The 23,218-nt window shown below is 45.5% G+C and overlaps 2 protein-coding genes across 3 annotated transcripts in view; one reads left to right on the forward strand and one right to left on the reverse strand.

The window, feature by feature from the left end:
* The first annotated feature begins 470 nt into the window (after positions 1-470).
* Positions 471-6,044, forward strand: ARL1 (ADP ribosylation factor like GTPase 1). Of its 2 annotated transcripts, none has more exons than XM_040556191.1 (6): positions 471-728; positions 1,994-2,131; positions 3,516-3,597; positions 4,352-4,463; positions 5,141-5,319; positions 5,676-6,044. In XM_040556191.1, the coding sequence occupies exons 1-6, from the start codon at positions 725-727 to the stop codon at positions 5,704-5,706; spliced, it is 546 nt and encodes a 181-aa protein (XP_040412125.1). In that variant the 5' UTR covers positions 471-724; the 3' UTR covers positions 5,707-6,044. The 2 variants fall into 2 exon arrangements, with proteins under 2 accessions (XP_040412125.1, XP_040412120.1); XM_040556186.1 differs by lacking the exon at positions 471-728 and adding an exon at positions 1,201-1,261.
* UTP20 (UTP20 small subunit processome component) overlaps positions 5,906-23,218 on the reverse strand; it is a 64,582-nt gene continuing 47,269 nt past the window's right edge. The window contains exons 45-62 of the mRNA XM_040556158.1: positions 22,583-22,750; positions 21,732-21,898; positions 20,694-20,835; positions 20,284-20,400; positions 19,318-19,488; positions 18,416-18,544; positions 17,792-17,902; positions 16,938-17,017; positions 16,129-16,198; positions 14,897-15,079; positions 13,843-13,974; positions 12,260-12,392; positions 10,992-11,191; positions 10,566-10,637; positions 9,926-10,198; positions 9,142-9,268; positions 7,453-7,598; positions 5,906-6,861 (exon numbers count right to left, since the gene is read on the reverse strand). Coding sequence (XP_040412092.1) covers positions 6,706-6,861; positions 7,453-7,598; positions 9,142-9,268; positions 9,926-10,198; positions 10,566-10,637; positions 10,992-11,191; positions 12,260-12,392; positions 13,843-13,974; positions 14,897-15,079; positions 16,129-16,198; positions 16,938-17,017; positions 17,792-17,902; positions 18,416-18,544; positions 19,318-19,488; positions 20,284-20,400; positions 20,694-20,835; positions 21,732-21,898; positions 22,583-22,750 — 2,577 coding nt within the window. The 3' untranslated portion in view covers positions 5,906-6,705. The remainder of the gene's footprint in view (positions 6,862-7,452; positions 7,599-9,141; positions 9,269-9,925; positions 10,199-10,565; positions 10,638-10,991; positions 11,192-12,259; positions 12,393-13,842; positions 13,975-14,896; positions 15,080-16,128; positions 16,199-16,937; positions 17,018-17,791; positions 17,903-18,415; positions 18,545-19,317; positions 19,489-20,283; positions 20,401-20,693; positions 20,836-21,731; positions 21,899-22,582; positions 22,751-23,218) is intronic.

The following is a 23,218-nucleotide window of genomic DNA, read 5'->3' on the forward strand; positions in this document are numbered from 1 at the left end:
CGATCTTATGCATGCATCTTATTGTTTAAGCCAGAAACCGTTGTACAGAAGGGAGCCCGGTGGTGCCAGTTTGCCCCTCTTCTGTGCCACTGAAAGCTGCACGGCTCCAGGGCGGCTCTGCAGAAATGAATGCTTTATGGGCAGAAAAGGGAGCTTTATGGGCATAAATGGATGCATATGGGCAGAGATAGACGTTTTATTGATATAAAGGGGCGCTTTGCTGCTTCCTGGGCACGGTGCCCCAGAGCTACGCCGCCCCTCTCCCTGAGCATCCCTGCGGCTCCCGCAGAGCCTGGTGGTGGTGCTGGGGACTAGTTCAGAAGCCCCTCAGCGATGACGAAGCAGTGGTTGCCGGTAACGCGGGGGATTTTTTTCTTTTTTAATCAGGGTGAGGGGGCGGGTGAGAGAGGCCGGGCCGGGCTGCGCCGCCTCCCCTCAGCACCACCCCTCAGCGCCCGCCCGCCTCGCTTCCGCATCCGCAGATTCGTCACGACACTGCGCCGGCCCGCTTTTTAATTTTAATTTTAATTTTTTTCTCCCCTTCTCCTTCCCTTCGCGGGGAGGGCGAGGGGCTCATCCAACGCTCGGCCTTCCCCTTCCTCTACTCGGGCGGCCTCCGTCGCCGTGCCGAATCTGCGGGGCGGGCGCCTCCTTTACTCTGGGCGGCGGCCGACGTGGAGCCTGGGGGCGGCGGCCGCGGGACGGGACCCGGCGGGGGCTCGACATGGGTCAGTGCGGGCCGGGGGGTCCGTGGGGGCCGGGGGGAGCCGGGGGGGGACAGGCGGGGCCCCGGGGCTCGGGCGGCCCTGTTCGGAGCTGTGCGGGCGGCGGCTTCTTGGGGCAGCGCAGCGGGGCTGGGGGGGACGGGGGTGAGCGGCGTGAGGCGGAGCGGCCCCGTCAGGGCCCCGAGGCCCGCAGCCCGCGGTGCCCGTGCCGGCGCCTCAGGGGCCGTTTGCCTCTCGCCGCGCCGGGCCAGCCGCCAGCAGCCGCCCCTGCGCCGGGCCTGGTCCCCGGGCTGGGGGGGACCGCGGTGCCCCGGGCCCAGGCGTACAGCAGCCGCCTGGAGGCTTAAATCCCTCCCAGGCGTGAGCCTCCCGCCTCGAAGGGCGCTTTGCCTCCAGAGGCAAACACGGGGAATCGTTTTCTTTTTTCTTACTATTTAAATGAGGTTTTGGCTGCAAATCTCTCTCCCTTCTCTCCTCACTGTTATCCAGTATGATCCTAGCTGGTTTGGTATTTAATCATCTTTTACGGTGTTTATGTGGGTGGATGCACAAAATTACTGTTTAACTTATATAGATATAAAATCATCGACAAAAGGCTTCGCTGTTACTGGCTTAGACCATCAGTGTTGTTTTTACGTGTATACATCCAATAAGTGCAAATCAGATGTTAGTCTGGCCCCAGGTACTGCATTTAAAGAAGGAGCGAGGTGTTGGGACAAGCCACTTTTGAAAAAAATCAAAACAAAAATGATTTTAAATAAGCTCCTAGACTTCTCTGCAGCATTAATGTACTTAAATTTACTGCAACTTCATTGTTTGCAATGGACTGGGATTTAACATGTGCCTACTGATTTACACGTAATTTTAGGGAAGAAATAGATGGGCCTCAGGCAGGCTGTAAATATCAGGAAAAATTCTTTCAGGCTTCCGTGTCCCTGTATAGTCTCTTGCAGCAAAAAGATAGAGGCCAATACAAATAAAGAAGTAGTTGGCTCAGATTTTGGCAAGTGGGAGAAAAGGAAAAAACTTCTAACCACAATGAGGAAGCTCGATGCAACTTGATTTTGCTGGGTAGATCTACAACAACGTAGTGGCATAAGGCCAGGAAAGAAGGATATAGTTCAGCCCACAGGTGTCCAACCAGCAACCCGAGCTTGTCTTTTTTCACTGAAGAGAGGAAACATATTGCTATTCAGTCAGAAATCAGGTCAGTTTCCATATCGCTAGCTGACATTGAAATGGCTTTCTGTTCTGATTTTTTTTTGTAGGGGGCTTTTTCTCCACCATCTTTTCCAGTTTGTTTGGAACTCGAGAGATGAGAATTCTCATCTTGGGGCTGGATGGAGCAGGAAAAACAACCATTCTCTACAGGTTACAAGTTGGAGAAGTTGTTACCACCATTCCGAGTGAGTGTTCAATCCTGTAGTAAAAATACCTCATTTGCTGGTAGCGCCAACACGTGAGCTTTGTCAGCTGAAGTCACCACGTGCATACTTCACATACAAAAAGACTTGATGGAGTTGGAGTCAGCGCTGTTGTATTTGAGAACTTTCTTGCATAACGCTGTTACGGTGTGCTTTTTTTACAGTGTGCAAAAAATAATACTTTATGCTACCCTGCTGAATGCACAAAGTATTTGACCTCAAGATTGTTACCATGATTTGGCAGGCTTTTCTTGATAGATAAATGTTTAATAAATAGTAGCTATTGACTATTGAAATCTCCTGTCTCCAAACATAGCTCTAACGTGACTCTTAGAGTTTGCTATTATTGTGATTGACTGATGACATCCTGTGTAAAATTTTGTACGTACACCTATTTGATTTCCTTTTTTTGACAAGGGTCTTAAGTTTGTTACATAAACACTTCTATTTAACACAGAGAAGAAGAAATGCAGATGTGTTTTTACTTTGTGAAGAAAGCGTAACAACTCAGTGTGAGATCTCATGGAAGGAGATGCTTTTTTAAAAAAAAGTATAACTGATTTTACCATTTGCCTTAGCATTCATACAGGCACACCCCCGTATAGCAAACGCTAAGGTGCATGTGCTGAAGTTTTCTGGCTAGGATCACTGAGTGTAACGTGGAGGACAGAGATACTGGCTGTTGAATCCTTGCCACATCTGTCAGATTCCTCCTGAACGACTGTGATAAACTGACTTTGGTCAGGTTTTTTCTTTCTTTTTAAAAAAACATTTAGAAGCCAGCAGTTTACTCTGGCATAATCCTTTTTGCTGTATAGTTTTGCTTATTTCAGCCTCCATAAATCTTAGGCAGTCCATGTCCGTCATCTGTTTCCCTGTTCTGTGTTTCTCTGTGCTGACAGGACAAGGAATGACATATGTATGTGCTGTAACTTTATTGCCATCCTCCAGATATCAATGTCAAGTTTTCTGCTGAGAAGCAGTCTCTGCTGTGGTCTTGTGAGGCCACAGATCTGGCGTTGACACGAAGGACACGTTCCTTGGTGTTTTATTGCTGTCAGTTGGGTACTTTGTTATCAAAACAGGCCATCCCTTTAACTGCTGCTCCGTTTCTTTTGGTGCTTTCAGGCATGTTTCTGTTCATTTTTAACAACCTTAGCATTTGTTGCAGATCTCTAGGATATGTTTATAGTATGGCTTTATTGTTCAAAGAATACTGCAGTATTTTAAGCCATAAATGCTTCTTGGAGGAACTTCATTATGTAGCTCATGAGGATTTTCAGGCATGAAAAATTTAAACTAAGTGCTGTAAATGTAGTTCAGGAAAAAAAATCACCAACTGTGAAATTGTTTAACTTTCTTTCAGCAATTGGCTTCAATGTTGAAACAGTGACATACAAGAATCTGAAATTTCAAGTCTGGGATTTGGGAGGACAGACAAGCATAAGGTAGTAAATATTTTATTATCTTCTGATCTCAGTTTGCACTTCTGAAAATTAGTTCCTTCAAGTTCAAAAACAGCTCACGTGTCAGGAGAACACTTTCATCTGACAGAATTCAGTTACTATAACTTCTGTTTTGATCTACAGATTGGAAAAAAAAACAAGTGGATGTTTTCACTGACGTACAGTTTTGCTTTGAAAACCTAGTTCATTTGTTCAGTATGTAATTAGGCAGCGTTCTGAAAAAAATGGGACATGGGTGTTATAAAGCCTTTTTCAGCTTCAGTAAAATAATTCTGAAAAAGATGGTTTGTTGTGGTTCTTGTTAATTACTTGTGTGTATGAATTAGTTGTTGAAAAAATTTGAGTTTATCCTTAAGCTTATCCGTCTTTGGTGACCATAATGATTATCTATGGCAGGCAGCGCCATACAGCTGCTTCTACACAAACGGCTATGGAGATAACTGTTTGCTAAAACCTTATGTTGACAAACTTCCTTTGCTGCCCTGTCCTTCTGCTATGAACTTGATGTCCCATGGGCTGTTTTCCAAATAAATCTGTCCTGTATTTCTGCCCTTTGTCAAGCTCTTTTTTTTTTCTGTTGAGATTATTTGTGCCACGCTTTTTTTTTTTTATAGCCCTCTAGTGCCTTTCACCCCAGTGGCAGTTTTTATTTCTTCTGGGCAGCTTTTCACTATCTGGCTAAAAAACACTGCTAAAACTCCAAATCTTACGAATGGAATTTGTTTTTCTTCTGCAGGCCATACTGGCGGTGTTACTATTCAAATACAGATGCAGTCATTTACGTAGTGGACAGCTGCGATCGAGACAGAATTGGCACTTCAAAATCAGAGCTTGTTGCTATGTTAGAGGTAAGGAAACGAGCATGAGGGTCATTTCAGGAAACTCCAAATATTTATTGGAGCTGATGTGAAATTTGATTCAGTGAACCAAGTTCAGTTGTGAAATTTCAGCTCTCAAAACAGGCCCACACAACACTTCTGACTGAAAAGAACTAAATATACTGCAGGTATTTTATAGCTTTGTGCCATAATTGTTTGGACAGTAAATTATATTTCGCTTTTGGTCACATGAAAACTTTCCTGTCCTCAAGAACAGCCACTCAGTGCTTCAGTGGTGGCAAAAATCAGGCCCTGAAGGAATACCAGTAATTAATATCTTTCTAGGTACTGAATAGGAAGGGCAGGTTTACAACAGGGTAATAAGAGTAAAAAAAAAGAGACGTTAAGCAAAACTTTTTTTTCAAAGTTGCTGCAAGCTTTTTAATATACTTGGTTAAATCTACCTCTCAACTCATCTCATAATGTAACAGTACTTTGTAAACTTGCCTGTTTTGAAATTGCTCCCATGTGCTGCCTTGCTGGGAGCAAATGGAATTCAAACTGTGTCATTCTTTTGCTGAAGAATTTCCTAAAGCACAAATATCAGCAAACTGAAGAAATCATTTTTTTTTCTACACATTTTTCCTCTTTAGTAAATAGATTTAGTAAAAATCCCTGCAACAACTTGCATGATTCCCATTTTTTAGGAAGAAGAGTTGAAGAAAGCCATTTTGGTGGTGTTTGCAAATAAGCAGGACATGGAACAAGCGATGACTCCCACAGAAATGGCGAACGCCCTTGGCTTGCCGGCTTTGAAGGATCGAAAATGGCAGATTTTCAAAACCTCTGCAACTAAGGGTACTGGGCTTGATGAAGCAATGGAATGGTGAGTAAAAATTTACTAATGAAGCTAGCATAATTAGACTATCTTTTTATTTTTTTGAAAGCTGGAGCTGTGGAAGGTTTGTCTGACTTAAAAGCTTTGTAATACAAATTACAGGTTTGCAGCACTTCTTTAGCGCTTAGCGAGAGCAAACAGATGAGCGAGATCGTGATTTAAGTGAGGGGTAGGCATCTCAGGACTTGCCTGTGCAGTCTAGCTAGGGCCACGTAGCTCTGGGCAATATTCCTAACAAAATAAAACCAGAGCCCACATTAGCAGAAAGAGTAGCTTACTCCTAAAGATGTCTTGACATATTTGAAATGATTTTTTTTAGTAAACTGACCTACCCTTTTTCCTAGGTTGGTGGAGGCCTTGAAGAGTAGGCAGTGATACAAAGCTGACCATTGCAATGAAGTTTCAGCTACAGCCAACATTCCTCCTGCTGCAGTCAAGTATTTTCAGTCTACGGATACTTGTAAATAGGACAGGTTTGAGTTTGACTCCGGTAATGTGGGTGCCTCTCTTCACTTGCAAAACTGAACCAAGTGACTGGCTGTGTACATTATGATATTTCCTTTCTTCCTTTGTGTTTAAAGATGTGCTTAATAATTTGTATGAAAGTTTTACTGGCTGGCAACTCCCCTCCCCCCCCGGGGTGGTTTTAAGTTAGAGCGGTTACTAGATTGGTGTAATTAAAACACTAATAAAATCTGCAGTGGTCAGCTGTATTCGAAGACGTGTTGCTTGTCCAGCTGCTGCCAGTTAAACCAGTCATGTGGCTGAGCCTTCAAAGAGGTTTCCTTAAGCTGATGGTGTTATGCTTCAGGCTCCCTCAGTGCAGATACGCTGTTAAAATAAAGTACAGCACCTGGGATAATACTGTGCCTCTCCCTGTTAATGTGGCTTAGTTTTACTTTCTTCGGTAACTGCCACCAGCCCCAGTGTGCCAGGGCAGTAAGGTAAATTTAACTTCCACCTTTCATAGCTGTTATTTCTATATTCTCTGCTTAGCTCGCAATGACAGCTTACTTGTAGCTGCAGAAAGTGGGATATAAATCAAGGTCAAGAGGCAGACTGTTTTCTCCAGAAGGCAGGATATTCACGGCCACGAATGCAGTCATACTAGCCCATCTTTTAAAAATGAAGTAAAATTTAATATAAAAAATCACGGTGGTTGTCCATTCAACTGTACATGCTCTAGTAAATATACAGGTTTGGAAAAAACTGAAAGGCTTTTTTTTTTTTAAGATCCTAGATGAAAAAGAGGACATGAAGAAATACAAATAAATACAATTAAAATATGTAAATACTTTTTTCCCCCACAATAATTAAGTTCCCTCGTTTGAAATTAGTTTTTACAAATTAATCCTCCAGAAAGGAAAAGCCTTGTCATTCCACCATTGCTAAGTCTTTCAGTGCATGGCTTCGAGGTTTCTTGGCCTTGTAGCCACGGCGCAGGAACTCTATTTTTCTCTTCCTGGTTTCTGCTTTGGTCTTGTGTCTCTTCAGCTTCCTCCTTGCAGCAATGTCAGGGTTTGCTACAGTCTAATGAAGAACAATACAACATGTGTTTGCTTAGTTGTGTCTGCAGCTGACTGTTCCTGTTAACATCCAACACTGCCCAAGAAGTGGGTGACTGACAGACAGCGCTCCTGTTTTCTAAGGCTCCTCAAAAGTGAGGGTATCCTGGCTGCTCTGGCCAGGTTTACCGCTGCCCTCCAGGTAACCCAAAAAGCATGGCCTTGGTGTCAGTCAAAACCTGCCCACAAGTTTGATCTTAAATAGCATCATAGAATATCCTGAATTGGAAGGGACCCACAAGAATCATCAAGTCCAACTCCTGGCTCCACACAGGACCACCCCAAAATCAGGCCATGTGTCTGAGAGCATTGTCCAAACGCTTCCTGAACTCCAGCAGGCCCAGGGCTGTGACCACTTCCCCAGGGAGCCTGTTCCAGAGCCCGACCACCCCATCACTACCCGACCACCCCATCGCTAGCTTCTCATTAATCTTCTGAAATGAAACTATCCCAATGCAGGATGAAATTGTTTTTCACACTCGCCTTCCTGGCAACATCTCAAGCCTTTAGAAAATCTCTATTCCTTTTTCCAGAAAAGAAAGCAGAATACACTTACCTGCAAAGCCCTTTGCTTTTTCCTCATCGCTCTTTTCTGATTGGCCTGCTTCTGCACTGAAGAAAAGGCAAGTGAAAAAGCCTCCAGTCCAACTAATTTCTTGAGCAGTTCTATAATTTCTTGGGAAAGGTTCTTCAGTGTCGGATCTAACAAAACAAAATAAATTTGCTTAATCTTTTCAGCATGTGGAGCAAAAGCCAACAACCCGATAAGGAATTATCCCTTTTTTACTAAAAATGTTTGTACTGATTCATCTTGCCCAGTATTACTGCAGACACCAGAGCAAAGATGGTTGTGAAATGTGCTGGTTCTTCACCAGCTTTCCCAGAGGATGACAAATTGTGCTTCACGCAGGTAAACCAAAAGCAATACTGAAAGCCCCCAGTTCCTGTGCTGACATAGCAAAAAGTAAATCTTTATCCACTTGTGACATTGTTAATCTCTACCTTGCCTTTTCCAAGTGTCTTAATAACTTAGCAAAGTTGTTCCTTGCCTAGCACTGCCCTCATCCGATTTTTTTCCAGTTCCTTTTTGTCCTCAAATGTAAGGACTCAGTGCCACGCGACATATTTTCAAGGCATATATTACTCTAAATGTATGGTTTGTGTAACTGTTTTTCTTTTGTTGTCCTTATTCTGTCATTGGATTTGCTTCACTTAGAACACTTCCATGAACGACCTGCCAGGCTTGCTCTTCAGTCAAGAGCCCGCTGAGTTAGATGGGAAGTAAGTTTGACTTTCTCCAACCAGGCATCACTTCATATGGGTCACACAGTGTGTATCTATCTGCTGCTAGTTCACAGCTCAGTTGACCTCATTAAGTGCTGAGGTCTTTCTGCAATCCTTGCTGTCATTTTCCCCGGTACATACATTCAGGCTTTAAGACTTTTAAACACCCATGGATCTCCAGGGAGAAAAAAGTGTTTGCTCAGGCAGTATCTACTGGGGCAGAGTGACCTGGACTCGTTCGGGAGGAAGGCACAAGTTCAATAGGTGCACACCTGCCTGCACACACAGCGTGTAGCATTCCTGTACCAGATGCCTCTCCTCCCCTAGCCTCAAAAGTTGTTCTCTTTCAGTCACTGCAAACGTGCGACACACACTGAGGTTCATTTTCAGGATGCTCTGTTTCTGGGGAAAACAAGGACCACCACCAAACTAGCAATTCCAAGTTGTGCAAGCCCTTGCTCCACAGTAACACGTGGCCATAAGAAAACCCCACGCTTTTGCATTAGAACAAACACACTTTTAGCCACGGATCTTTGAGCCCCTAATCCTCACAGCAGCCCTTAACATGGCAATTCAAAAGAACAACACTTGGCAACAGCCTTGTGCTGGCTTCCCTAAGGCCTGCGCTTCATTCCCCTCCTCAGCAAGGATCCAGCCTCGCCACCACGAGTCCACCCTTTACCACTATACTTTTTCCACTAAGTCACGTGCTCAAGCATTACCCGCTTGCATGCAGGAGCCTGCCTAACTTAATTCCAGTCTTTGTCAACATTTACATTTTTGTTCCAGCTGTCATACGTTCTCCTCCTTTCCTGATATTTTGGTTAAACTGCGAGTAGGTGAAATTCACTGTTTTTGACATCTGTGCCTCAACAAAGGAAAAGAATGACCAGGGTGTTCACGCTGAGGCACACATCTAACACCTTCCCCTCTCCTACTCCTTGTGAGGGATATCGCTTACCTTGCTCTGCATAGGTGCTGTTCAGCTCCCTGTACAGCGGGGTGAGAATTGTTGGAAGGTACGGCTTGATTCTGTCTTTTCCCAGATCCACTGAGATCGCTCCCAGGAACTTAAAGATGCAGCTCCTCTGAAAAAAGTGTATGGGACAGTGTAAGGCAGGTAAGAAGGACACTGCCTAACTGAACTGCTGCAAGAGCACTGTGTGTCACCATTCAACGTACAAGGTGCTTCAGGCACTCATCTGCGGGTATAAGGTCTTACTGCAGCCAAGTACAGCCTGAGACAAGACACAATTCCATGGGACCTGCAAACGTGTGAGCTGCGACTTCACTTCTTAACACTGACACACAGGCTTGTTCTCACTGCCCTGTGTGAGGCAGCTGAAGACACGAAAGCTCAGCCTCTCCAACTGCACCACAGGGAACCACCACCCTGCTTCTGTCGCTCTCGCACCCCCTCCTTCTGACACGTAACTCGACATTGCCATTCCCCTCCACACGTAAGCCTGGCATTGTTGAGCTTTTAGAGGCAGCGCTCTGTCCCCTGCAGCTTGGTGCCTTTGGCTTTCCCACATTTCACCACCCCACAAGAGGGCTGGAAGCATCAGCAAAGGAGAAGCAGACTGGCACAAGCCTTTCCTGAGAAACAGTAATTTCTCCACCAGAACCTCACCACCAGCTCCCACTGCCCTCTGCAACTTGTCCCCTGGAAGGAACGAGCCAGAGCAACGCTGCTGTACAGGTGCTTTCCACATCAAAAGCAGCTGGTCTGACCCTGTTCTTACCTTTAAAGGGACTTTAGGGGAATATGCTGCTTCTCGTTTTGCCATGAGAGAGAGCTTCTTCATTAGCCATACCAACGTGGCTGGCCGGCCTTTCTCTTCCGTGTCCTCTTCTTCGCCCTCTCCTTGAGCAGAAACATCTTGTTCTCCCTCATCTTCAGAGGGCTCCTGCTGTTCCACTTCACAGCCGAGTTCTCCTTCAGCCTCTTCACCTTCCTCTGAAGCAGGTGCAAGCAAGTAAATAACTTTGGCGACAAACAGCAAGTTCTTTACAACCTGGAGCACGGAAACAGCAGTCAGTCACTGTAGGTTCCTACAGCACCAGCAGTGAGCACAGCATGAAAGAGCCAAGGTTAGGGCTGGACAGCAGGGCCCCCAGTCCTGCGCTGCGTGGTGCCTCCCACGTCTGTCCCTGCCACCCCTCAGCCCCTCCAGCAGACTGACACCACCAGGGGGACGTTTCTGGGCCCCTCTGGGACACGCAGCTGCTCAGACACCCTCAGCACAGCAGCTAGGCGCTGTATTCGCCCTGAGCCGTTTCCAGACAGCAGCACTGCTGTCCTGAGTAGGAGGTTAACATTGCCTCGAGGGCCAGGGCCTGCCCTGTGCCCTCTTGGAGCCCCAAACTGGCTCCTGATCTTACCTGCTCCCCCAGAGACTGGTCCAAGAACTTAGAGTGCAGCTGATGGCAGAACGCAAACACGAGTTCCTTCATCTGGGGAGACAAAAAGGGGGAGGGAATCGTTCTGTGACAGAGCCAGTAGCAGGAAGCCCAAGCAGCATTTTGCAGTCACCAAAGGTGGTCACCAGGAGGCCAGTCAGTTGGCTCAGCACAAGTTCTGCCTGCGTCTTGCAATACAGAAGGGAACCTTCGTGCTGCTGAGAACTAGACCCAGGGAAGCTCCCTCCCAGCAGCAGACACCTACTCAAGTGCTTTAAGTGGTTACGGCTAGGCAGCAGGCAGAAGCAACTGAGAGAACTGAACAAGCCAATCTACCAAACCTATTTTTATGTCCCAGCCAGGGAACGGGTGTGGGCATGGGGGGAGGAGCACTGCAGACATAATTACCTTACTGTCCAGTTCAGCAGTCAAGAAGAGCGTGGACGCAGACAGCTCTGCTGATGGCTTTCTCTTCTTCCCTGCTTGCCTTTCCTTCCACTCGTTGACAAGATCTTCTGGCTTGTGAGATGCAAACAACAAGCCAAAGATCTGAGTAGCTGTCAGCCAGACCCAGCTGTGAGGATGCCACAGGTGAGACTGGACGTGGCCTAGGGGAAAGAAAACCTCTTTCAGCACAGGAGCAGGTCCAGCGACAGCAGAAAAAGAACCGCATCCCTCCAAGAGCTACCACAGCACATGCTACAATGAAATGGTGAAGGAAATAAACCATGTCATCTGCTCAGAACATAATCAAATTGTTCTTGGGAACACTACCACAGCACTTCCACACCACTAAAGATGGGGCCATTTCTGGAAGCGATGACAACTATGCAGGACAGGTGGGCATGGCACAAAGACACTTGCTCCCTCTTGGCTGACCAGTCATGTTTCTGCAGCAGCTACAGTCCCCTCATGGGCTCAGCATCACAGCTCAGGACTTCCTGCTGTGTGACTCGGGTGGGCTGGCCCTGCACCAGATGGTCAGATCTAACTGCTGGAAGGAGGCTGCTGATGTTTCCGAGAGGTGAACGGAGCTGCCCTCTTGTCTTGCCTTTGTGCAAGCTGCACCTCAGTAAGCAACCCAGGATTTACAAGGGTTTCCTCGTATCTCAGTAAAGGCACCTGGCAGGCTGAACTCTCTGAAGACATAATCCAGCCAGAAACACTCCTTCTGATATCAGCAACTGAAAACTAGACAACAAAATGATAATAAGCCAGCCTGACATTGTAAAATCTCACTCACATGGAAACTTCATGAATCATTGACCTCCAGGCCTTAACATCCTGGCAGGCACACAGTATTTACAGTGCCATTACCACGTCATCGCTTGCTGGCTGGTATGTATGATCTCATCAAGGAAATCTCTTCCCAGAAGAGCTGAAAGTTTTCATCAAAGAAGCTGTAATTATGGTCAAAAATGCAATACTTTACAAGTACCTGCTCTTGGGATAACGGGGAATACTTCCCAGCAACTGAGACAAAAGGACATATGGTTTCCATCAACTATGTAACTTTTTTCTGTTAAAATCTGCTCTTTCTCTGCCCAGTAGCTGCCATGCATTTTGCAGCATGCAAACCGTGTATGACAGAGTTCAGTTGCTTATATTGGGGTGTAAAGAAACGCATGGCACACCAGTGATCTTCCTTGTAACCCATAATAATTCTTGATACTTACCCCAGATATTGCTGACAAGATCTCCATGCTTGGTTAACTGAATCAAGCTGCACTCTGAGATTAGCTTTGTTACCAGCACAAGAAAGCTGAACAGCAGCCTATCTGCAGCCTTCTCCTCCTCCTCTTCAGTTATCTAATAAAATCAACAAGACCAGAAATATGCTTACAAGGACTTGAAGATGGTGCTTATTTACCCTACTAGACAAATTTCAGATCAACTCCGCAAAGAAACAGAGGACTGACTTCTATCCAATTGCTGTAATAAACTGAAGGGAAGAAGCTCCCTTGAAGTATTTCCTCTGGAGACTGAACCTCTGCAGGAGATTATTACAGTCATTCCTCTCTGTTTTACACAGGTACCACTAAACAAACCCTTTGGCTTCCAAATGCAGGGAATTATGCACACGACATATTTCAGTTATGCCTATAGATGTATTTGCACACATTTGATTCTCATTCCTAGAGCCGAGCTGAGCTGAGATTTCCCTCCGTCAGCCAGGAGGCCCCGCACTGCTAGGACAATGCTCTTTTACTCCGTTCCCTCCAGGTTCTGACCACACTTGCCATCACCGGCTGGCTTGATGCAGCTCGCCAGTGCGTCACCCACATGTCGCAGCACAGGGGGCGATTACAGAGGATTTCTCATCACTGCAGATATTCTCATCTCCTGCCGATCTACGCACCCCCAGGCTCCTCTCTTGTTCAGCGTGGTGACCAGGCGCATCAGTTACATACATGGCAGCTCCCCAGGTGCAGTGACTGGGATTCCTCCGGGATCATCACATGCCATGCCAATCTGAGGCAGCCTTGTTCTGAGGTAATCATGTGCACATAAAGACATTCAGTAAAACAAAGCCATGGTCTGAAGTACAGGAAGGGAATTCCTTTGGAAGTTAAAGTGTAGATAACACTCAACAAAGCAGTCAGTCACAAGTGATGCACTGCTGACCTTCCGTGTTTACACAGATCTCTGCACCTATGAGACCTGTTTCCCAGTTAACCAGATATTGTCAGCATGGCTCTTTTATGACTACCTAGATTCGAACCCATCCCAGTGCGATGTATGCATTCTGCCACTCTTTCTGATGGTGGTTTTTAACTTCACTTCAAACAAAAACCACAAGTCCCTTCTCTCCCGTCACTGCAGTGAAGACCGCACAAGCAGGGAAAGCTACCTGGACATACACCCTGCTACATGCTGTCAACCTACCGAGTCAAACAGGTTAAAAAACCAAAAACCTATGACTCAAGGGTTGTCTCAAGAACCCCTTCCACCCACAGAGGCGGAAGCCTTGATAGAGGCTGGAGCAAGAAGTATGCCTGCAGGCTACATAGCATGGCTGCAGGCTCAGGCCAGGTGGCTTTGCAAAGTTGCTTTGCTCCTTGTGCTGTGACACGACATGAAATTTGGGCTTACAGACAAAATATGGTTCTAGGTCAATGACATGCCCTTCAGGACAAATGTGTGTGCTTTGTATCTTTCCTCAGTCCCAATCAGAAGGTTCAATGGTTAAATCTCTCCTGCACTTCTTCCCTCCTTACATTTTCCTTCCCCAATCCTCACACAAGGTAAAAAGACTTACATCTTCAAATTGAACTGGGTTGATTTCTTTTTCAATCAAGGTGAGGACAGCTTCAAGGCGTCGTTCAAACATGACTCCCTCCACTTCCACAAACAAACCACATGCCTGGGCAGCCAACCTCCTGTGCAAGCTCTGCCAATGGAAAGAATAACACTTCTTGGTAATCAAATCTTGCAGCTCCTGTGAGCTGGTAACAGCTCCTATTTTTGCTTGTAGCAACAGCATCTGAAGAGGTCATTTTCAGAGTACTATAGAAAAAGGCAATGCTGCCAGCTAAGGACAGAAGCACCTGGCAGGACATGCTGTCCCTGGAAAAGCACCCTAAAGCTGAACGCCAAAAGGCTGTTTCTAGCCCAGTTCCCAGCTGCAGAGCTCTGGAGACTACTTTGCATTCATTGGTTCTTCACAACGCAATGGGCAGCTCACAGCTATAACCAAGAACTGAACATAATAGAGATGAAAAGGATGAAATATTAAAGAACACTCGCTCCACTAGTGCGGAGAGACAGCACCCGAGTCCTGTTTGAGAATAACTACGCAGCCAGGCACCCAGATCAAAATTGGAGGTCTGTAAGACTAGGTTTGCCACCGTCCAGCTGCTAGGAACAGAGCAAAACAAATCTGGGCTAAGAGAGCATGAACAGTCAATTACTAGGATCAGAAGAGCTTTAAGGAATTTGCTCCAACCTTTAACCTGAGCAGAGGCTACAGCTGGTGAAATACCTGTCCCAAGTGGGGCTGTTGGAATGCAGTGCAATGCAGCTGTGAACTCTGTAGGCTGACCTACAGCAGTGGCTGTTCTCTACATTTCTGTAGCTATACAAATCTTTATTTCTCTCTTTTTCCTTGCTAGCAAGAAGTACGGTGTTGAGCACAGCTTTAAATAACTTTTATTCCAAGATGATTCTTGCCCATGCTCCTTTCCTAAAACTCTTAAATCGGGCATAACTGAACCCACCAATCCACCACACCTGGCATTAGCAATCCCACTTGCCTTAATCTCACTCAGTCCCCCCAGTCTATTTACCCAGTCAACAAAAAGACCAAAGAATACCTTCTTGCTGTGAAACCACTCTGTGACCAGCGAAAACATCAGGTCTTGTTTATTGTTGTTTATCTTAGTGAGCAGAGATTTACACGTCAGAGCTGCCATCTTTTTGCATTTGGCCGAGTCATCGTTTATCATCGTCATGCAGAGGGAGAGAAAAAACAGCCCGCAGTATTTGTGGAGGAGCTCCTAGAAAGAAACAACCGTCAGTCAGCTGTACATCCCCCAGGAGCTTCTGGCACTTAAAGGGGAAAAGAGAGGTATTTGTTGCACAGCATATAGGACCAGTGCCAGCCCCAAGTGGAGTCCACGTTAAGGCAGGTGAACGGAAAGGAGAGGATGGTCCAGCTGTTGGAGCTCGCAGGGAGTGCACAGCAGCCCCATCCTTCCTCTGATGCCAACTTGCTAACGTGTCCCTGGGATGCAACTTGAGTGTCAAATACTAAGGGGCCTTTTCACAACTAACTCACATTGAAACGGGCACAAATTTCTAAGCACTGCAGCAAACAGGCCCAAAGGCCCTTCTCTTGCAGAGACAGCAGTGCTTTGCTACCTTATAGCGTTGCTTGGAACAAGATACTAAATCTAATCGGGGGTGGAGAGGCACAGCTTACTGTGCAGAATTTCTCTTCCTTCCTCCGATATTGTTGCTTGATTGCACTTCTCTTAGTCTCCTATAAGCTCAAACTCCAGCTGCAAAGCATCAAGGCAGCTTAGCATTTCGTGTATGTTATCCTGCATAGATGCACAGCTATTCTTCAAGCTTTCACTTTGATCCACCCTACTGAGAGGTCCTCCCTCTCCAGTCAGGCCAACGAAACTGATATTGCACATCACATACCACTTCAGTCAACAATATCCCTCATAAACGTTAAAAGAAAAAATCATGGTAAGAAAGCTCTAGAATTCGCTTTCTATTCATACCCCATTTCCTTAACTGGATGTGTTTTTTCCTGGCATAAATCACCATTAAGTTTATCCAAGCTCTTGCTGACAGAGCTTTATTTTACTTGCAGACTGAGCACATTAGATACAGAAGTACTGCAGACTTTCCAGCACGTCATTTCTCTTCTGGAGCAAAGCCAGCTTTTTTGGAGATAAGTGAACATCCTGCTCATGATAAAAGATAATATGAACTGCTAAGAGCTCCCAAAATAAACTGCTCTGAAAATGCTGTTACTGCAAACAGCTGAAAAGAATCAAACGCTTGATGCTTGGTACCAAGAGGCGGTCATTACCTGTGGGAACATGTCAAGGAGGTACGCAATCATCTCCAGCGCAGACTCCCTTCCAGTTTCATACTCATAACTGTGAGGAAACGGTTAACAGTTAGGGCTGGGTTAACACTCTATCACGTCGCTAACAATTTACAAAAATGGCCAATGCTACTGACACACACTGGCAGGGATCTTTTTACAACAGCTCCTTAACCTGGTCTGATACTGAGGAGAAGAGAAGCAAGCAGGCTACTCAGCTCCATCTGCTAGAGATTGGGCACATGGAGGCAGGGAGGGCAAAAAGGGCTCCAGTGAACCTGGGTCAACACAACAGCACTGTGCTATGGTGCTGGGGGGCACAGGAAACTACTGTCACCTTGAGCAAAGGAGGGGTTGTGCTTGGAAGGAGGTTTCAGGAACATTGCTCCAGCTGAACTGGTGCAGTAGGCCTCAACTGTGCCTGCAGCTGCAGTTGAGACCATTGCCAAGGGACAGCAGTCAGATAAATGCACTTTCCCTTACTCTTTCTGGATTTTCTAGTTCACCTGGTTCACAAGCAGTGCAGCTGGTTAAACACTAAGTAAACAACAGCACCTTTGCTTGCATAGATAAACAGCAACAAAACCAGCTGTGAAACAGCGAAGAGATAATTGCTTTATTTCTCAAACATCCACCTCTGAAAAAGGGGAAGTGTTTTATAGGTAGGAAAATCAAGACTCCAAGCACACCCACTCCTCCTCACGAACAGCACACACGAAGGCTACTGAAGTCATATATAAAGCAACAGGGTTCTGTACTGAGAGAAAGAGATGTGCGGAATATAAACTCACTCCAGCTGCGCGAGCATGAAATCCAAATTGGGTTTCAGCTTGTCACCAAGGGGGTAGTCCAGAATATATTTCAAGTAAATCTTGAAAACAAAACAAAACAACAGAAAGGGGTTACCAAGAAACACTTGGAAAAGCACGTAAGGAGGTTACAAGGAAAATCCAGTTATGGAGCAGTACGTTTATGAGAATAAACCCTTCCTTCTGCACATGCCAGTTCTTATTCCACAAGGGATCAGCTGCTCTCAAGCTCCAATCCTGGGACAGGATCTACAGGTGTTTGACAACTGCCAGATCAGACTTCAGAGTATTGCTGTGACTTGCCCAGGCATCTGCTAATAGAAATTCAGCATCCTTCAAAATCCATCTAATAACTATGGAAAAGCTCTACTTGGCTATGCACAGCTCCTGCTTTTCAATGCTTGAAATGAAGCAACCAAGTCCATCTTTTGGTTGCTCTCAGCTTAGAAAGAAGGAAGAAGTAGTGGGAAGGAACTGTGGTTTGTAGCAAACTTTCTTCTGCTAGGACACAGTAAGGCATGATTCTTAGTTACATGGGCCTAAAAGCCTTTGAAGGAGGGACTGTGTCACTGCTGTTGAGCAGCTCACTGAAGGTATGCCCATGGCAAGCAGTTTCACTACAGGCAAGCAGTCTGCAGTTCTGCTACGGATCAGTCACAAGCAGTAAAACCAGCCAGGTAACAAGGGGACAAGGATTAGGAAGATGGAGAAACAGGGCTGGGGATTCAGTCGAGCTAAAGCACACCTATGTGAGAGCTGCAATGGCCACATTAAACCCTCTAGCCTGTTAGACTGCTGTAAGTAAAGTAACAGGAGAGACTTCTCTTTCTACCCACCTGCCTGCACTGGACTCGCACCGGCTCACTCTGGCCCGTGATGGCCAGCTGGGCAACCTTCTGCATCACATCATCAATTTCAGGGACAATCAGCTTCCTGGATAGAATAGCCTGAAAATGTGACAGCACAGTTGGAGTCATGTAATTTTGTTTGCACGGCGTGACATACAGCATTATAACCTGGGATTACCCTGGTATCAGGCGGTACATTAACACTGACTTTTGCACATCTTCAAACGTAGCCAGAGGAACTTTTTTTAAAAAAATAAAAAATAAAAACACACACAAAAGGTAAAAAAGGTGGCTTGCAAATCCATATCTGCTTCTTTTGGAGGACACAGAATATCTGGTCTAATGGTTATGGACGTGAATTCTTTAGCAAAAACATTCTGCCACCCAAATGCATGCTCATACACACCACGTATATAAAAAAGCCTCCCCAACAACTTTAAACAGTGACTACAACTCAAACAGGAAAGATTTTTTCTTCTTCTTCTATAACAGAGAACTTTAATGGCATTCTGTGGCCTGTTCCTAACAAGATCTTATAAACTTCCATCAAAAGCTAAAACCCCTACCATTCCAGTGGCTCACAAAACCCATACACTTGTTCCATAGAAATACCTTGAGAAGGCCAAAGGCTGTGGCTTGGCGTGATGAATCATAGATGTCCTCTTCAGCAAAGCCCAGCAACACTTGGAGCTGTTTGCTTGTTATATGGCTCTTTGCATTCTTCACAAGTATTGTTACAGACTGCAAAATCAAATTGCACATTGTCAATACACACACAGTGCCATAAAATATACGCCCACCTCAAAATCTGACTCTATTTATAAGACTTGGGTTTGAAAGGACAAACTGGTGCTCTGAAACATGCAGCTAACACTGTTCTCATCATTTTGATTTCAGCTGGCAATTTTGAGACAAAAAATGAATACAAGGAAATACACATATTCAGTCCTTGAAATGAGTGGGGATGCTCACAGACATGAGCCATTACACAGGAACGCAGACAGGAAGAGAAAAAATCATATTGGCACTAGGACTCAGCATGAATTACTCAGTTTCCCCTATGATAATGAAGCTGTAATTAATTCAGGAATGCATTTAGAAGACATCTCAAGGAATACAGCGCACCGGGTAACAGTAGTTATCACTACTATTAATTGCTCTCTTTCCTTGTCTCACTTCAGGTATGAGGGTTCAGTCCAATGAATCATGTTAAAAGCAAGCTACTCAGGCACAAAACTGGTATCTCTCAGAAGACAGGGTGGTAACGTGACACTCTTACAGGGAATAAAGAAGGCAAATACGTTTCTATAAAACACTGGAGCACAGCTCCAAAGGGGTAACTTTCTATAACTCCGGACTTGGGAAAGAATCAGAGCAAGAATACATTTCCCACTTCCTTGGAGTCTCCAGACGAACTCTCCAGGACCAGTTGCAGGAAGGATCTCCAGTGGAAAAAGTCTCATTCTACAAAGTTAATCCTAAAGTAGAAGTGAGCAGACCTGGCTCTGACTTACTTTGAAACAGTTCACAACCAAGTGGAAATTTTGGCCTTTGGCTACTCCTGTCTTGGCAAATTCTTTCAGCAAGAGGAAAAGCTGCTTGATTAGTGATTCCAGATTTGTATTGACAGAAGGCAAAGGGAACTTTAAAATCCATACTAAGGACTGCAGAGCACCAGTTATCACCTGTAAGAAAGAGTCAAAGGTCAGCATGTGGGTACAATGGCACTGAAAGAACACGTCTCTCTCTGCTTACAAATGTCGTCAAACTATCTGCAACTGTGGTAAAAGGGAATTAGCTATCTTTCAAAACATTCATATGCAAAACAAAGGGGTTTTCAGTTCTAAGAATGCTATCTGCCACTCCCTAATTCTCTAACTGATTTTACTAGGTAAAGGCATTAACACAGTGCTGATTCACAGCAGATGGCAGGAAGTCTTCTGAAGCAGAGGTACCTTCAAGGCACAGGAGTTGCTCTGGCAAAATCCCAGGTCACCTGAAAGCCCTGCTCCGGGTATCTCGGTGTCTGATGCATGTCTTCCATTCCCAGGAAACATGGGCTTTAATATTTTCCCTCCTAATGCTTACTCAAACCCTAGGAGGCTATCTGTGGTGCTGGGAATAAAGATTTTAAGAGTTGGATCAAAGGAAACCATGGCAGTGACAATACTGTTCTGTGCAGCCACAGGACCTCATGAAGCTCCTCACAGATGGTCTGCAAAGTACTTGTATGAACATGCTCCAGGAGAACTTGTCCACACTTCAACTAGCAGCACTAGGGGCAAAGCATTCAGTCCTCCATCAGTCACAATCCCTCCTCCCCCTTGGGATATCGTCCTTGACTTGTTTAACTGTACACCTGTGAAATTAGGTTTGAAAGTGGGATGCCTTTCTCTGCTCTTGCAGATCAACTGCAACATGACGTCTGGGGGCAGGACCCTTCTTATAGCAGAAGAGACAGACTCCAGCCAGAACTGTACCTTGACATCCATGGATTTCAGGCAGTTTATGAGCAGCTGAACAAAGGGGTCTAACATTTCCAAAACATGCTCGTCCGAAGAATTTATTTTGGACCTCTTCAGACTCATGTGTAGCAGCTGGCACAGAAAACACAGGACATTCATCTCAGACAGGGACTCAAATAAGTCAAGTAAAGTCCCATGTTGCTTTGGGTTATAGTAGAATTTAGGCCATATCCCATTAAAATATCTGCAACAGGCTAAGCACTTTTTATAGCTCTCTAAGAGGCATCAGTGGAGTTATCCTATGCAAAACAAAATTAAGACAAGTGGCTGCGTTTTTATACAACGTATCGAATACCTTCTTTTGGATACTCTTAACAAAAATTTGAATCTCAAAGCTTTCTCTTTGTATTTGAGGAAATCCTTACCCTAAGTCCTGCATCAACCAAGATAAGCATGTTTGTCCTTCTGCTGATGGGTGCTTTCTGCCCTCCTCTCGTAGGAGTGGGTGGGAGCAGCAGGCAGCTTTCTGGTTGCAGCCGAGGATCTGGAGGAGGGACAACTTTTTTTCTGAAAAACAGTGTAGAGCAAAGGTGAAAATTCAGATTTCTACCCTCTCCACAACAAACTTGCTGTTGGGAGCAGAAAGAGCTGGACTGTGCTCAGCTGCTACCCACAGAGCAAGTAAAAGCAGATCTGTGAACAGAGTGAACTGAACTGAATTTGAGAGCAACGTGACAGACGGGACACTCAGACTTGAGAGCAACGTCACTATTACAGAGATAACAGATGCACATTGATTTGTGTAACTTCTCCAGTATTTTCTGCTCAGCCAACAAGACAGAACCTTGGTAATTCCTTCAAGCAAATACGTTCACTGCATGATTTACCAATGCCTTACTGAATTTTCTGATAGCTTTTAAAAACTGCTACGGGAAGTCTGCAAACAACTGTCAGATCCTAGTGCAAGCCAGCCTACGTAACACAGGGGAAAGGCAAGATGCCCAAACCCGTTCTGAGCAGTGACACCACCAAATGGAGAGGAAATCTGATGGTTATACCGCCTGAAGCAATAAAGTAACAAGCCAGAGTTTCTCTTGTTCCTGACACCATGAAAATGTCCAAGGCCTCAATCACCTTTTATATGCTAGTTTGTAGCTCCATCCTGACACCATCACCTGTACCTACATCCAAACATTTACATCCTCTTGCCAGGTGGTAAGAGAGCCTTACTCAAGACCGTGAGCACTTGCAAGAACAGACTTCCATTAGTTCAGGAAGTGATAACTTCCATTTCTAAGCTCTCTCCCTGCCCTCTGGCTGCCCAAATTAGCTTACATCAAAAACAAAGGGCACATGAAAAGAAGGAAACCCTCAATCATTCTATTTGTTGGCTTTGAGAGCTGTCATTTCTGCAAGCAAACCTCCAAGCCATTAACAGACCAGCTGGGTAAACTGGAACTTACTTTGCCTTTTCAGTGAGTAGAGGCAAGTTTTCACTGATGAGACCATGACTGAGGAGGAGGAGATATTCTGCATTCATGTCTGAGTTGAAGATCAGCCCTGCCATGATGTGACGCAGTGTCTCATGCACCTTCCGGACTATCTTCAAGCTTGTAGTGCTCTCCAGAATCTACAAAGGCAGCAACATGAGAGTCAGGAGGGGCAGTGGTCTGCCACCTGAATTCAGAAATCATAGGAAGAGCTAGAGCAACTCCTCTATCACCTGCTGCCTAAAGCCCCAAGCTCTCCTATCGCATCAGCTCTGCCCCAGCATCTCTCCTTTTTTCTTTCCAGCCTCTTCTTAGACTCCAGACAGTTCACCTGTCACCCCCGAGACACACCAGAGCTCATGACCAAACAGAGCTCCATTTTTGCATGGGTTTGCACCCCACTCAAAAAATTGCATCTCTGTAAAGGCAATTATTCCACACAGAGTCTTAATGCATTTTGGTGACATTTCCTTCATGTGCAAGGGATCCAGTCACAAAGTATCCTTTTGCAAGTCTTTGAAGCCTCAGAGTAAACAGCATTAACAAAAGTTGGCAGAAGGAGAAGACACGGAGCACACACAGTGGGATGTTTCCCCTTCTAGCGGGGGAAAGCTTCCCACAGTACCACTGATGCCCTAGACATCATTTTATGATTCCATTTTATGAGCTGGGTGCATACTGCCTTCCACAAGAAAAACGGGGAGCCATAGTGAGATTATGTAGGTAATGTCACAGTAGTCACTTGGAGGCTTTAGAGTTTCTTCTAGACCATACAGAACTGAGAGTACTCAAAGGAAAGCAAGACTCTGGCTGCCTTTTCTTACCTCTTTCAGTGGCAGAATCAATTTTGTCACCTGGCCCTTTCCTATGTACTTTCCAAGAATTTCATAGGAATCGTAACTCTTGTTCTTGCGTGCTTCCATGACCTTGGAGACAATTCCCTTCACTTCCTTCTCTTCAGCTACATCCCCAAACAGCTCCTGGTTGAAAATCTTTGGAAAGCAGCCAAGAGAAATCGATGAGAGGAGCAGAAAAACAGAGCCAGATTCTCCCAGTAACAGCACAACCACGCTATTTTTCTCCAACTTCAGAAAGCCCAGTTCTCCAGGTTGCCCATGAATCATGCCCATCTTTCCTCTGTCAATATAAGAGGCACCAGGCTGAGCACACCAGATGGGGAAGCTGTTTTCACACCCTTCTGTGGCACTGCGATACAAGAACTGGGATTCCAGTCAGACCAAGACATGCAAATAAACCCTTTTCTGGGTGGCCAGCTGAGATCCATGGACTGCACTGACTAGATATGTTTACTATTGCTCAGCCATCTAAACCACTGGGAAACACAGTTAAGTGTCTTAATCTTGAACCAACCTCCCTCCCAAGATGCAGGGCTCAGGAAACAGTCCCAGAGTCTCTTCCCTTTGCTGTACAAGCACAATCAGCCCTGTTTGCCACCAAGT

This window comes from Cygnus olor, chromosome 1 (assembly GCF_009769625.2).
Source record: "Cygnus olor isolate bCygOlo1 chromosome 1, bCygOlo1.pri.v2, whole genome shotgun sequence".
Lineage (NCBI taxonomy): Eukaryota > Metazoa > Chordata > Aves > Anseriformes > Anatidae > Cygnus > Cygnus olor.